General features: G+C 50.6%; 1 protein-coding gene across 1 annotated transcript in view; it reads left to right on the top strand.

Annotated features, from left to right (window-relative positions):
- Window positions 1–16,135, top strand: part of RGS9 (regulator of G protein signaling 9) — a gene marked incomplete at both ends in the record, with an annotated part of 55,030 nt that overhangs the window by 13,338 nt on the left and 25,557 nt on the right. The window contains 6 exons of the mRNA XM_080827119.1: window positions 1,175–1,225; window positions 2,836–2,942; window positions 3,155–3,206; window positions 3,472–3,530; window positions 4,946–5,022; window positions 9,407–9,488. Of these exons, the coding sequence (XP_080683245.1) occupies window positions 1,175–1,225; window positions 2,836–2,942; window positions 3,155–3,206; window positions 3,472–3,530; window positions 4,946–5,022; window positions 9,407–9,488 (428 nt within the window). The remainder of the gene's footprint in view (window positions 1–1,174; window positions 1,226–2,835; window positions 2,943–3,154; window positions 3,207–3,471; window positions 3,531–4,945; window positions 5,023–9,406; window positions 9,489–16,135) is intronic.

Raw genomic sequence — 16,135 nt, 5'->3', positions numbered from 1 at the left:
TGTTTGCAAGATGGCGTCTGAATTGGGGTGGGTTTTTCTGAGGGCATCTTGTCTTTCCTCGGAGCTGCTGTCCTCCTCCTCCAAGAAGCCTGTTCTGCTTACGGGGCTGCAGGGCCCAGGGTGAGGCAGAAGCATAGAGTTTCCTTGGGGTCCAGCGACAGTTCTGGATTGTTGGTGGAACTTGGCTTGCTTTGGTCCTTAGAGAAATCTGAATCCTTGATGGACATTGGGGAAGGTATGTGCTGTGGTGAGTGCTGTGAAGTGTGTAAACCTGGCAATTCACAGACCTGTACCCCTGGGACTAATAATACGTTATATGTTAATAAAAAAATAAAACATTAAAAACAAAAAAATCTGAGTCCTTGGGGGATGGGTGGGGGGGGGGAGTGCTCGTTCTCTCCTGACCTCTCCTGATCTCGTCCCTGTCTGCCCCTTCTGCTTTATTCCCCACACCAGTCTTCACTCCGCAATGTCCCCAGGCCAGCCCGTAAGACTTGTAGAACCCAAGACTACAAGTGGAGTCCACATCTCCTTGTCTGAAGTTATAAATCAGCCCACAGAGTGTTACCCAAATACGTCCCATTCTCCTGCTTTGACCAGAGTACCTTTACACTGATCTGAGAGACCAGGTCTAAATTTAGAATTTTTAGACTCTTTGGGGGTCTGTCTGGGAATTTGGGAGCCTAGGCAAACCATCCCCTCACCCTTAGCTCATTCCCACTTTTCCTCCCATCTCTTACTCTGATTTACCTTCACGTGGCCAGGCTCCATCTGGGTCCCCACAGACAGCACGCCTTGGGTCCATTTTTTTTCTAGTGTTAAGACGTGGGCTGTTTACTTCCTATCTGATGACTGTTAATCCATGCACAAATTGTTGTAAAGTAAGAAAATAAGTACTACCGGAGAGGTAAATGTCGCAGGTGTATGGGAGACGTTCAACAGGAAATCTGGCTGGAGTCAGATCCTGGATGACCCTGAATCATGGGCTGCGGGGTTTGGAGTGAACATCGTGGGAGGGGTGGGGGAGGGGAGCCCCTGAAAGTTTGGAGCAGAAGAGGGATGAGATCCCAGCTGAGCCCAGTGGAGACCAGTCAGGCAACAGCATGGAGGAGGGAGTGGAGGCCGATGATGTGCTTGGAAGCTCTGACAATGGCCAAATACTTCTGGTTTGCAGGAAGTGACGTTCTACAATGGATAGCCCAGCGGCTTTGGATCTCCAATCTGGGTGAGCGCTTGTCTGGCACGCCGGCAACAAGGACAGCTGTGTGTGCCCAGAGAAGCCCTGGAGGGTGGAAACTAAAGGGAGGCTTAACCCCTGTCTCTGAGAAGTTGACATCAGAAGACAAGGCATTTACATGTAAAACAGCCCAAATCAAAAGTGAAGGCGTGATAATCCGGGGAAAAATAATTGTTTCGTACCAAATATGAGAGCACGTGAATAATGGGTAATTGGGGAAGCATCAACCAAGACAGAATTCTTGGAGGGGGTGATGCCCACATACAGCTAGTTTTGAAAGAAGGGGTACTCGTGAATTGTGGAGGGGAGCCCTGAGCAGTGGTGTAGAAATGGAATGAATGAGACAAGGAGTGGGAATGAGGGGAACTTGGGAGAAATGGCTTCAGCTGAGTGTGGAGAGCCGTGGAGCGATAGGGGTATAGTAGACATGTCTTCAGATTCCAGGCTTTTTAAAAAAGATTTATTTATTTGAGAGAGAGAGAGAGAGAGCATGTGCAGGGAGAGACCAGATGGAGAGGGAGAATCCCAAGCAGATTCAGTGCTGAGCCTGACTCAGGCTCGATCCCAGGACCCCAAGAACACAACCTGAGCTGATGCTTAACCAACTGATGCTTAACCAACTGAGCCATCCAGCATCCCTGAAAATTCCAAGTTTTATCTGGGAGACAAGTAATAGGAAGCCATGGGGGACTTTTGAGCATGGCAGTGTGCATTATAATCATATATAAGTTAGGATGTCTGCAGGAGTTTGAGGGATGGATCAGAACAGAAAAAAATCCGAGGAACAGACTTCCCACTAGAAAAAAGGCTGTTGGTACAACAAGACATAAAACATGAGACTTGTCGATGATGGAGGGAATGAGACATGGAGGATGAAGAAGGAGGGTTGGGGAGAAAGTCTTCTTAGGCTTTGGAGACTGAGATAGGGGATGGGACGTGGGTTGGGTCCTTGGGCCTGCGGACTGGAGGGATGGAATTCTCTCTCAATGATGGATGGAAAGACACCTGCTACCTTGGGGCCTTTGAGAAAGAGCCAGGAAGGTTCTTCTTTAACTGAGGCAAATCCAGAAGCAAAACTGTTTCCAAGCACGGTGGAAGTGGTTGGAATTAAAGTAAGGTGCGGAGGAGTGGGATCTGGACCTGGGATGCAAGCAGGATTGAACTTGGAGTAGAAGTTGACAATAAACACGGCCTTCTCTTTCCTTTCCTCTTTGAGCGAGGAACTTTCTGTTGGTCAGAGACATTCTTTCCCTGCTCCTGGGGACTTTGCCAGACCCAGAGGCCCAAGCAAGCTTCTCTAACATCTGCAGGGAACCACGTGTGGTACCCATTAACATTTGGGTTCATGGGCTCCATCTGGACCTGGGAGTTGTCATTCTCAGGGGTCGGGCTGGGGAATCTTCCTCTTACCATGCTCCCCAGCTGGTATTTGCCCGTAGCCAAGTTCAGGAAACACTGCCCTCACTTCTTGGATGAAGTACTGTTAGCATGGGGGCACCTCTCCTGGAGTGTGGGGTGCTTTGTGGGAGTCGGGCAATGAGCTGCTTCTGCCTTCGGTGTCTGCTCTTGACTTCCATGTCTTAACTGTTTCTTCTCAGAGGCACAGAACTTGGGCAACTTCATTGTCAAGTATGGCTACATTTACCCCCTGCAAGATCCCAGGAATCTCGTTCTCAAGCCTGACAACAGCCTCTACCGATTTCAGGTAGGTCTTGGCCTCGATGTTGGTGTTCATATGGGATTAATCTTATCTGAGAAGGTAATTGTGTGGCTTCATAGCCTCACAGATCAGAACTTTCAGTACTTTAGAAATGGTGGGGGGGTCTAAAGTAGTTACATCTCGAGCCACAGGTCTGGGGGCCTGGGAGGACAGTCACAGCCCAGTGTTTAAGCATGGTTTCCTGGTTTCTTTTGTAGACGCCGTATTTCTGGCCCACCCAGCAGTGGCCGGCTGAAGATACAGACTATGGTAAAACCCCAACCCTCCCCCATGTTTTTGGTATGTTTAACACACTGCTTATTTACTTGCCACATTTTGGTGACATTTGTCTTGCTGTCGTCACAAACTTTATGTCAGTTCACATCTGTATTGGGAGTGTTCCCAGAGAAGGGAGCAGGGGTCTGCTGAGACCTCCTCCCATCAAGCCAAGCACAGCAGCCTCACGCATGGAAAGGGTGCAGAGGCAGTTTTAAGATATGATGATGATGGAAAATATCTTTGGTTTTTTTCCCAGCCATCTATCTAGCCAAGCGAAATATAAAGAAGAAAGGGATTTTAGAAGAATATGAAAAGGTACAGAGATGCTTTCAAGTATAAATTGTTATAATTGGAATAAAATCTTGAGCTGTTTTATTTCTGCTTCTCCCTTTGTTACATTATATGTACCCTCATCATCCATCCCTCCATCCATTATCTAGCCATCTGTCCATCCATCCACCATCCATCATTTATCCATCATCCATCCATCCATCCATGCATCCATCCATCTATCCATGATCTACCCATCCATCTATCCACCCACCCATCTACCCTTCATCCATCATATGTCCATCCACCCACTATCTATCCACCATCCATCCATCCATCTACCACCCATCCATCCACCCATCTACCCTTCATCCATCATCTGTCCATCTACCCATTATCTCTCTACCCACCATCCATCCATCCATCCACTATCTATCCAACCATCATCCATCCATCTACCTATCCACCCTTCATCCATCATCCACCCATCTATCTACGATCTACCCAACCATCCCTTCACCATCCATCCATCCACCCATCTATCCACCCTTCATCCATCATCCATCCATCACCCCACTGTTTATCCATCCATCCACCCATCTATCCATCCACCATCCATCCACCCACCATTCATCCATCCACCATCATCCACCATCCATCCATCCATCTACCAACCATCCTTCCATCCATCCACCAACTATCCTTCCATCCATCCATCCATCCATCCATCCATCATGCATCCACCATTCATCCATCCATCTGTTTAGAAGCAATTCCTGAAGTAAATTCCTCCCCCCTGTCAAACTTCAGTTTCTCCTGCTGTAATTTAAGCTCTTGCCTCAGTGGCTACTGGACACACAGTAGCTACTACCTTCCTTTTGCTGTTCTAAAACAATGAGACAATTAATATGATAATGGATATTATGTGATGAACAGATTTGAACTAGAGTTTGTGATGGGAAAACAATAGTGTAGTTTTGTTATAGGCCAGATGAGTCAGATTTCTCAAAGAACACACCCTCACCCTCAAAAGGCTAGATTTCTGGGCAGACAGCAACAATCTTGCTGTGTTTTTATTCTTTACAAACATATTTTTGGAAGAGCCAGCATCAAACCAATGTTAGGACTTGTCTTTGTGCATCTTTGTGATGCTCTGTCACTGAATATTGAGTTTCTGCATTTTCTCCCACTCTCTTCTCCTCTTCCTAATCATATTTGGGATATAGTTATTTAAAAAAAATTAAAGCCAGGGTGTGGCTTTTGTTGTAAAGGTTTTTTGAGAATTTGGTGCTACCCTTTGAATGAATATCTTTGCAAAGCTGGGATGGGAGATCCCGTTTGGTTGGTTGGGGCTAGATAGCTGTAGGGCCAGAGGCATGCCATCATTGACCTAGAGCTTTCTGCCTTCTGCACACTGGTATGTCACGGGGTTTAGTGTTCTTTTTGTTTTCCATTTCTAGGAAAATTATGATTTCTTGAACAAAAAAATTAACTACAAATGGGACTTTGTCATTATGCAGGCCAAAGAGCAGTACAGGTAAGCAGAAGAAAATGTTTGTCTACTGGTCGTCCTTCCTTCCTCCCTTATTTCTTTGTTTCTTTTTATTAAAACAAACCTTTCTTGGGCACTTATGTGTCCAGCAGTGGGCTGGGCCTGGGGGATATAAAGGCACAGTCTGGGGTCAGGTGGATGGGCAAACAGGCTGTGACGCTACACTGAGGTGAGGGCCTCGCACAGGAGTTTCCAGAAGGAGCTGGAGGAACAACATTGGACCTGGAAGCTGCATAGACATTTTCCAGGTGAAGAATGGTGGTGGTGGATGGAGAGGAAGGGCGAGGTGTGAGGAAGGATCTTCTAAGCAGACAGAACCAGAGTCTGGAGTCAGAAGAACACGTGCTTGATGCAGTTGAACAGTGTAGCTGAAGCAGAGAGCAGGGAACCTGGGACTGAAGGAGCGAGACCCGAGATGTCAGCAGGAGCAGATTGTGAGCGGGTTTTGTGCGAAGGGCCCTGAGGGGCCATACAAAGCTTAAGTGGATTCGTGTGGTAGAACCACCCACTGCTGCTCTCATTTGCCTGCTGTCCACTTCAGAACTAGAGCCGGAAGTCCCTGGAAGGCTCTGCCTTGTCTCTGAGAGCCACGTGTACATGTTGGAGAGAATGAATCAGTCAGAACGAGGTCAGGCCGTCATAACAAACAGCCCCGAGGTCCTGGGAGCACGAAACCACGGGTTCATTTCTTGCTTGCGTTACATGCCCACTTGGGTTAGCGGGGGCCCTGACGTGCCTTGTGCCCACTCCAGAAGCCATGCTGAAGGAACAGCACCATCCAGGCTTTGCCTGTTGCTGGAACAGAGGGAAACAAAGCCTGTGCGGGTCACAAGTGATGCCTGTCACTTCTGTTCACAATTCGTTAGCCAGAGTAGCTCCTCGTATGGTTGTGCCCAACTTCAAAGGTATTTGGGTAGGGATGTACGATCCTACTGTGTACCTGTGACAAAGGGGAGTTAGAGTACCTGGAGACCAATACCAGTTAGTACCAAAATGGGTAAGTCTGGCGGGCCCAGCCACTCACTCTGACAGGTCCAGTTTCTGGAGGGTCTGCCTTTACTGGTGCATAGTTGGGCTGGACAGCAGGCTCTCATCAAGTGGCCTTGGGATTGGAGTAGTAGGGATTGTTAGGGCTCTCTAGAGAATAGGATATATATATATGTATGTTTGTATATCAAAAGATTTATGATAAGGTATTGGCTCACACAATTTCAGAGGCTGAGAAGTCACAAGACCTGTATTTGGCAGGCTGGGGACCCAGGAGTCAATGTTTTAGTCGAGTCCGAAGGCAGGAAGACTGATGTCCCAGCTCAAGGCCATCAGGCAGGAGGAATTCCTTGTCATTTAGGGAAGCATCATCCCTTTTGTTCTACTCGGGCCTTCAACTTAAAATACTTTCATCTGAAAACACCCTCAGGGATACACCCAGAATAATATTTGGCCAAATATCTAGGTGTCCCACGACCCGGTCAAGTTGACCCATAAAATCAGCCATCACAAGAGGTGAGCACTGTTATACAGGAGTGCCAGTTTGAGAAACACAAAAATTCTAATTGCAGATGGTTTTATTGCCTCCAAGGGGAAATATCTGCTCTGAGGCTTGAGATTCAGGTAGAGGAGCATTACTCAGAGACCTGGCTTGGGCCTTTCACCGTTGACATGTTTCTGCCCGGCTGTGTCAGAGACAGAGCAGCTGTGGGGAATGCTCTAACTTCCCATCACTTGTATTTGTTCATAAGGCTTCATTTGGTGAGCTCTGCTTATGGTCTCCAGTTTTGAATTTCTACTGTGTTCCACACTGAAATGGAACCTCCTCGTCCTCCTCTAGCTCTCTGCTCTTAGCAGGAAGGATAGCCCAGTGATCCCCAGGACCACAGATCCTGACATAGACTTTTCAGGACACGCTAGCTGCCTGTGCAGTTCAGAGCTATTTTCAGTGGCTTTCACAGGCCCCAGCACTTGGGCCTTGGCCTCAGCCTAGATAAAGCTCCATGCTGCCCATGCCATAGGACATCCTCCCCTCCATCCCTTCCAGATATCTTGGGATGAGAAATTTATAAAAGGTTCTCACCTTCTGAGATACTGGCTTTTCGCCACTGATTCCATTGCTTGACTCAAAGGCTGCCTCTGATTTCAGATTTTGTGTCTGAAGTGGCTAATCTTGTGTGTCAACTTGTCTAGGGCACAGTACCTAGATAAGTGGCCCACTACCAGTCCAAGATGACATTGTAAAGTTAATTTTCTTTTAATTTTTGATTTTTAAGGAATCTCTATGCTCAGTGTGGGGCTCAAACTCACAACCCCGAGATCAAGTCTCATGCCCCACAGACTGAGCCAGCCAGGTGCTCTGTAAAGGTAGTTTTTAGATGAGATTAACATTTAAATCAGTAGTCTTTGAGTAAAGTAGATTACTTCCATTGTGTGGGTGGGCCTTGTCTAATCAGTTGAAGGACTTAAGAATAAAGACAGGTTTTCTGAAGCAGGAGTGCTGTTTCTAGGTTGCCTTTGGACTCAGATTGCAACATCAACCCTTCCCTGCATCTCCAGCCTGCTGGCATGTCCTGCAGAATTTGGACTTGCCAGCCACCTCAATTGTGTGTTATTCCTTAAAATAAATAAATTGTGCCTCTGTCTATCTATCTACCTAATCTCCTACTGTTTCCATTTCTCTGAAGAGCCCTGATTAATACAAACAGAGGGTCTCACCACAAAATTGGGTTGGCTCATGAGGCAGCCATTTTGTCATCCTCAGCCTCTCCACACACACCTCTTTTCTGAACCCCAGACTCCGTATCTAGCTACTTAACATCGCATGTTGATGTCACACCTCCGACTTCACTTGTTCGTATTTGAGTGTTTCTCTCCCTCATACCCCAAACCTCGTCCTCTAGTGTTACCCACACCCGTGCAAGGGACCACATTTTCCTCCCACCCCCAAGCCCCCCATGCCCAGTGTCCGGTCATCCAGTCCTGTGGGCCACCCCTGGCAAAACTCCTTCCACCCCACCTGCCCTATTCCATCAGCCCCCATCTCCCTACCCTGGGACACCACACACCGAGCGCCGTAAACAGCAGACTTTTATTTTCTCCCAGTTTTGGAGGTTGCGAAGTCCCAGCTCAAGGTTATGGCAGGGCTTAGTTTCTGGTGAAGACTCTTTCTGGCTTTCAGATGGTCACCTTCTTGTGTCCTCACAGGAGAGGGAGAGAGGGAGAGTGTCTCCTGTTATACCCATCACAGAAGCAATGCCAGAAAGGACCATTGTTGTCAGTTAGCCACCGACTCAATGCGCAAGTCCCTCGGCCATGGTAGAGACCGCACGGTGCCTCAGGCCATCTGTGTCCCCCCCCTCCTGAGGCCCAGGGTCGTCAACCTGGTGGAAAATGCAGTTAGGCTGGCAAGGGGAAGTGGAAATGACAGTGTTCATATTTAATTTCCAGAGGAGGTTGGCCCAACAGCCCGCCGGAATGGCACTCTGCTTGCATCTGGCTCTCTAGATGCGATGATGTTATTCACAATCCGTTAGTGGGCCCATAAAGCTGCCGTCCCTGTCTCGGGGTGGGCACATGCGTCATCCCACGTTCCCCGGGCAAACAAGCATCCGCGTGTGAGTGCAGGTCGCCGTGGAAATGGTGCTGAATGAGACCCACGGCACGATTGTTAATGTGGCCCGGCTTCCGTGGGAGGGAAGCGCAGCATAGTTTCCTCTCCGTCGTGGGGAGAGGGGGAGACAGAGATAAGCGGGAAAATAAATAGCCTTTTACGATCATCAGTGAGGTCTGGAAAAACCCTGAGACGGAGCGGAAGGGACGGGGAGGGAGACATAAGGACCTCTCCGTCCCCCTCCCCCAGGCCCAGAATTTTCCCTGGCACGGAGCGCAGGCATGGCCAGACGTTGACGACGTTGTTTATCACCACAGGGAAACGTGAAGCCAGGGGCGTCAGATGTCAGCTCAGAATGTCACCCACACCCGCTGCAGGGGTGCAAGGGGTAGAGGTCCGATGCTGGGGCCAGTCACGCTGGGGTAGCCGCAGCGTGGCTGGACCACGCTGGGGTGGAGCTGGACCTGGGGGCCACAGGCGGGTTCGAGTCCCACTCTGCTCCTTGCTGACAGCGTGACCCTCCACGGGACACATTTAGGCTACCTCTGCTTCCATCCCTGGAGCCTCTAAGTCTGGGGGACGAGGTCCCTGGGGGGATTAAGTGAGTTAGTGCTCGTATGATACCTCGTGTTTGCTGTCATTATGATTCTGGCAAACACAGATTACTTGGACAGGCGGGGAGAGTGGTCTGGGGCATCAGGAATCGGATACATCACTGAGCAAAAGCGCGAAGTCTGACTGGCCTTTACGTGGCTTTTGGCTTTTCAGGACCGGAAAGGAAAGGACTAAGGCGGACAGGTACGCGTTGGATTGCCAGGAGAAGGCATATTGGCTGGTCCACCGATGCCCCGTGAGTATCGGCCTCCCTGGCCCAGCTGCCTTACCCAGCTCACGCCTCCCCTACCCCCACCCTGTACTCATCACCCCTTCAGCCGGTCCATTTCCCACTGGGCCTGCAATGGAATCAGCACGAGTGGGTCTCTCGGTGTTGGGTTAGCGTCCGAGCACCTCTTGGTGGAAGAGGACAGAGACTGCCTGCGTGGAGTGAGCTCATGGTTCCTCTGGTGGTGTTGGGTCTAAGCGAAGTGACCTCTGGGGGGAAGCCAAATGAGCTTGTCTTTTAGGAGGGCTGGACTTTTTTTTTTTTTTTTTTTTTTTTGGCTGTGACACCTTGGAAAAAGAATACAAGAAGAAAAAACTAGAACCGAGGCCCCCCATGAAATGCGGTAGAGAACTGGAAGTCTGCACAGCCCAAGCCAGGACTTGTGTCTCTTGCTTCCTCTCCTTTTTCTTTTCCAGCTCCGTCCCCAGCAGCTGTGGTGGGAGGAGGCGAGAAGGAGTGAGTGTGTGCCATGCCTCATGCCTCAGAGCACATTGTGTGTCTGGTTCAGGGACTTTAGGGGCCCAGAGAAACACGTTGTGCATAAGTAGTGTGGCTCGTTACTGCTCGTTACTGGGAATGGTCACCCACGGGGCTTAATCCTGCCTCAGTTTCCTCCTGGGGCCCACCTGGGTACTGCCGGCGGGTCGCTGGAGGTGGGAGCTGTCAGGGGGATTCTGGAAGGTGAAGAGGTCAAAGCGAATGTCCTTCCTCTTCGTCCTTCAGTTTCCCTGCTGCTCAGCTGACCACATTCGCAGAACCAGAAAGTGAACCGGGCCGGTCCCTGTGCCAAAGCTTCTGGATCTTGGACCTTGGAACTCATCAGATTTTGGCCATTTTTGCTTGTTTTCTTTCTAAATTCAAAAGAGATAACGTGTACGGTGCTCCATCTATGGGGGTGTTGGTTTCCATGCCTCATTGCTGAGATTAAGGTCCTGGGGTTGATCCCCAAGAAGCTCATTTGGTTTTGCTTTGTTCCAGGATTCCTCCTCTAGACAAATCAGTTAGCTGATGCCTGACACGGGTCCCTGGAGCTAGGTGAAGGAGTACACGGCTGGGATGAGAGGTTTCTAGAGAAACAGCCAAGCACACGTTCCCCTGCTGTCCCCACCGCCTCATTGTAGCTCAGGAGTGAGATCTTTGTAGGACAAGGACACTGGCATTGTTCAGCCTGCCTTCTGTCATCTGTTCCTGAAGGGGGAGCCTGGACAGGGATAAGGGCACAATGAGTGGGGAAGCCACTCATTGGGCAAGACACCCTGGTGCCCGTGGCACTCATGATGGGGAGGGGACCCGGCTCCTTGCAGGGTGGAGAATGGCTTCACATTACTTACAGAGACCCCATAGTGGGGAAATGCCATTGTGACTGTGTCCCTGGTAAAGCGGCATAAACTGGTGGTGCCCAGGACCTGCCCTGGGTCTCTCTCCTCCCCTCTGTCCCTGAAACCAGGAGACCCATAGGGGACAAAGTGCAAAACAGATGATCTGAGTTTCCCTGACTTCTCCAGAGACAAGCTCTCGGCCCCCGTACCAGGCAGATGGCTGAGAGGTTCTTCACATGCAGATGCAGAACTCCCTAAAATTTGACCATGTGACTCTCTGATTACTGCTTCCGCCATCACCTGCCCTGCCTCGACTCCCCGCCCTACACCACCGCTGCCATTTCCTCCGCCTCCACCACCACCATCATCATCATCACCATCATCATCATCATCATCACGGCAGACCTGAACTGCACACATCACTGTGTGCTGGGCACTGTGCTGGGCTGCACTCTGGGTCTGTTCTCTCATTTCATCTTCACAGCCCTGGGTGGAAGGTGCTGTTATTCATCCCATTCTGCAGATGGGAAAGCTGAGGCTCAGGGATGTTGTTAGAGTCGCACAGCTAGCAAGGCCCAGACTATAGAGCACTGTCTCCTGGCCCCTGTGCTCTTCTGCCTCCCCCCACAATGGCATGGGATGTCTTAGGGCATCGAAGTCCTTTCTGTCACCTCCTTGGTCATTAGACCATTGCATGAGTCCCTGCTGCCTTAACAAGACACCGGGGTTCAAAGGTAACCAGTCCCTCTTTGAGAGCGCCGGGGAGCTGAGTTCTCAACCCCATGGACACAAAACTGTTTTTCACGTCCGGTCTCTGGAAGTGCTGTTTCCTGGGTCCAGACTGCACGGGCGGTCCAAGATGGGGCTGGGCTGCCTCTGGGTCCTGCTCTCCCTGACTTCCCTAAATCCCCGGCAGCCTCTGGGCGGGGTGTTCTGTTTGAGGGGCATCCTGCTGGAGGTCTGTCTCAGCCTAGAAATCGAGCAGTCTCCCTGACAAACCCGCGAAGCCCGGGAGCTTAGGGGCTGTCAGACCGTCTCCAGGAGACCCAAACAGGCTGTCAGTTTGGCGGGAAGAGAGCCAGCCAGGCAGACTAACTTTTGGCTCCGTGAAGCGTGGAGCAGCCGGTCTGTGGACTGTCTGTAACCGACTGTCGTAGCGCAGGACGCGGCTTGCTGTCCCGCAGCGGTTCCCCTGTTCCCTTGTCTGTCCCTTGATCTGTGAAACCTTCACGGGCCCTGACTCTGTGCCGGCTGAGTTTGGTGCTGGGCATAAAATAACGGCTAAAAATCATCGAGCACCGGCTGCATGCCCATGGTAAGCTCTCGGTGTGGACGATCCTGTTCACCTGATGATGATGCTGGCGAGTAGGGAGTCTTCCCACCCCCAGCACTCAGATGGGGTGATCAAGGCTCAGAGAAGGCCAGGAGGTTGCACAGCCCTGGGGTGTGAATCTACTTCTGTCTGATGGGCTGTTGCTCTAGGAGGGGACACCCACGTGAGTGTGGTGTCAGATGCTATATCAGGGATACAATCGTGGGCAGAGGCCAGGCCCAGATGTGGGTGGTGGTGGCTGAGGGATGTGACCCAACTCCCATCCTGAGCCCAGATGCTGCCTGGGACTCAGCATCCAGGTACTGGGGACAGGGTCTAGAAGGGGAGAATAGTGAAGGAAATCGATGTTCCTCTCCCATTTTTTACCCAAGTGAAACAGAGTACAGATCTGGACGGGAAGCAAACGGTTAATTGTGTAAATCAACAGAGAGAGAATGGTTCCCTTAGAGAAGTCATCTGGGGGCCTTTGGTGCATCTTTGCGGCACTGTCTGTGACTTCTGAGTCTCAGAAGTGAAGTGGACCTGAAGTCACAGAAGTCACAGTGGACCCGAGGATAGGGTCCACTGACATAGGAACTATGGATATATGGAGACTGTGGTCCAGGGACAGTGGTGCTGTGTGCTCTAAACCACAGGGTCTCTTGTCTGAATATCATCTAAATGGCCTTCATGTCAACCACCAACACTGACACTCACCAGAGAAGAAGGTTCTGCCTTCCGTTTCTGGTCGAGGTCAGGCTAAATGTCCAACAACGGAGAAACAGCAAAATAGATTTAAATAAATAAATAGATGCATTTAAATCTTTGAACATGAGACGATATCCACATGAGGGAGCATTAGGAAGCTATTAAAATTTTGTATTTTCCAAGGCCAGTCATTGACCTAGGAAAATGGTCCGACCTATAACGTGATGTTGTAAAAACAGGTGGAAAACCCACATACTCTCTCTGATTCAAAGGAAGAAAGAAGTCGACATCTAGTTCGTGGGTGTCCACCCTGTACCAGGTGGGGGTTTTTGAACGATGAGCCAGGACAGACGGCGGCCTGTGCCCTCGAGGAGCTGACAGTCTGGTGGAGAGACGGAGACAGGAGCGAATGTGCAGGCAAATGTGTGTGGAGAGGCAGGACAGCGGGAAAGAGACAGGGGTCCTGTATCAGCTCAGGGCCTGGGCACAGCTCCCCAGGGAAGCGCTGTTCCAGCCAAAACCCATCTCCCCACGGCTGCCCTAGCTCTGTCTCTTTCCCCCGCTTTGTTTTGTTGATACAGCTATTTGGTATTTTATTACTTGCGTTCTGTCCCATGCACCAGAATCGACGGAGCTGATACCTTAGGGAGACGAGTGATGGTCAAGGAGAACAGAACAGGAGAAGGGACAGGAGGGATAGGGGAGGAGTACTCCGGTCGGGTGCTGCTCTGGAATGCTGATTCCCGGGATGTCGCCTCCTCATGGAGCAGTCGTGGGGGCGGTACAGAGGTTCTTTCCTAACCTAAATTATGACGCATTTAGCAAATTGCCTCTTCGGATTGTGCCCGAGGGTTTTTCCCGGGGCGTCACACCCTGGCGCTCGCCGAGGGAGGGTTGGCTGTCTGTGGGCTGTCTGCGTGTGGCACTGGGGCTGGATGGGTCTGTGTGTCTCCTTCTCCGCTAGCAGCCCGCTGCAGGGATTGCCCTGGTTTCCTGTGCACTTGCAGGCAGCTCTGGGTCACCTGAGTGTCGATCACCCTCACCTGCCAGGAACTACATCAGCAGTGGGCGCGGGGAACAAAGACTTGATGCTACCTGATGAGTGGATGGATGGATGGAGGGAGGGAGGGAGGGAGGGAGCCAGCCAGGTTGGGAGTCTTCCAAACCAGCGGAGGTACAAAGGCAGCTGCCTGGGCAGTTCTGAAGTCAGGGCACTGGGAGGGGACCGTGGCTCAGTGGGGGGAGGCAGGAGACGGGGGCAGCAAGGTGGGTGGGGCTCATTACTGTTATATAGGCCCACCTGTGAGTGCCGGGGCAGCCAGAGTGATAGCAGAACGTGGGTCAAGTTCAAAGGAAAGATTTGGAGAACTAACTCAAGACTTGGGCAGACACATGCTCCGAAGCTGCTGAGGTTGTGAGGGCCAGGAGCTCGAGCTGTGTGTGTATGTGTGTGTCTGTCTGTCTTCACTTACCCTGGGGGGATTTCTTTGTACCAGCTGGAAAGGACAGTTTCTAGAACTCACTTTAGGGAAAGGCACAGATTCTGATGACCGCCCCCCGCTCCCCCAGTCCCTGCCCCCTTCCATCCGTGGAAGACTGGCTGGGACTTCTGTATTGTCCCTTGTAGCACTTGTCACAACTGTGATTTATCATTTGTGTGATAAATCGCCAGGGGCCTTGCCCATGAGACCAGAAGTGCCTTGGGATGCCAGCTGGAAATGCCTGGAAGTGTCATATCCCCCACAGGCTCCCAGTCTGAGCACCATGTCAGCCACGGGAAGTGCCTGATAACTATTTGTTGATGGAGGTCCACGTCTGTGACAGCGGGGGTGAGGACAGCCACTCCCTTAACCCTGTCTTTCTCCCCACCGATTTTTCCACTACATTCTTTCTTCTCTTCCTTGCCTCTGCTGTGTGCCCAATATGTGCCCCCCATGGTAGCCTGCTGAGCTAAGTTGGCCGATTTAGCAAGTAAAATAGAGGATGCCCAGTTAAGTTTGAAATTCAGATAAACGGCAAATGATTCATGTCACATTATTTTGATGTTTATTGTATATTTATATCAAAAGCATATGGAATATATTTTTATGTAAATCATGTATCAAAATTATCTGTCATTTATTTGTCTGAACACCCAGCCTAACTGGGCATCCTGTATTTTCCTCGGCAACCATCCGTCTGGACCGAACATGTGGGTGAGCTTGAATCTGATGGGGGCAAAGCTCAGTGGCCTTCTGCCTCAGTGTAGTGGGCCTGGTTGGTCCCATGTGCTGGGAACTTGATGGTGGCCTGCAAAAAACTAACAGAAAAGGACATGAAAGACCCAACTTTCTGGCCAAGGAATTGGGAGAGACCAAGCAAGATTGGCTACAGATTTGGTTTCCTGATGGAGAAGGGGACTGGTAATGACCAAGGGCCCCTCTTTGGGCCAGGCCTTTACAAACACCATCTTAAAATGAATACAAGCCCTTGCTCAGTAATTGCTACCCTCTGTTGAGAGCTTTGCACATCCTCTTGTTAAATCCTCGGCAAGAACTTGACAGGCGGGAGGGATCATCTCCATTTCTCAGGAGAGGTAGCAAGTGTAGAGAGAGGTAGTTCCCAAAATCTCCCTCACTGCTAGGAAGTGACAGATCCAGGACTGAAACCCAAAGGTGCGGACTGAAGCCCGGATTCTCCAAAGCACTGCCTTAGAAGTTGGGGGTGGGGTGGGGAAGGAGCACTGCCAGAGGAGTCAGAGTCCCACGTACTAATCCCAGTGACTCTTGAGTTTAAGATTTATCCATTCTTCCCTCCTTCCTTCTTTCCTTCCTTCCTTCCTTCTATCCATCTACCCATCCACCCACCCATCCATTTCATTCATCCATCCTTCTAACCACCCACCTGTCCATCCTTTCCTTCCATTCACCCATCTGTCTACCCATCCTCCCTCCCTCCCTTCCCATCCATCCATCCGTCCATCCGTCCATCCATCCATCCATCTATCCATCCATCTATCCATTCCTTCCCTCCCTCCCTCCCTCCCTCCCTTCCCATCCATCCATCTGTCCATCCATCCATCCATCCATCCATCCGTCTATCCATCCATCTATCCATCCGTCCATCCTTCCATCCATCCTTCCATCCTTCCATCCATCCATCCATTCAACCATCCTTCCATCCATCCGTCCATCCGTCCATCCATCCGTCCATCCATCCATCTGTCTATCCATCTATCCATTCCTTCTTTCCCTCCCTCCCTCCCTCCCTCCCTTCCCATCCTTCCATCCATCCGT

This window comes from Martes martes (assembly GCF_963455335.1).
Source record: "Martes martes genome assembly, chromosome: 16".
Taxonomy (NCBI): Eukaryota; Metazoa; Chordata; class Mammalia; order Carnivora; family Mustelidae; genus Martes; species Martes martes.
This window is presented reverse-complemented; position numbering and strand designations above follow the sequence as displayed.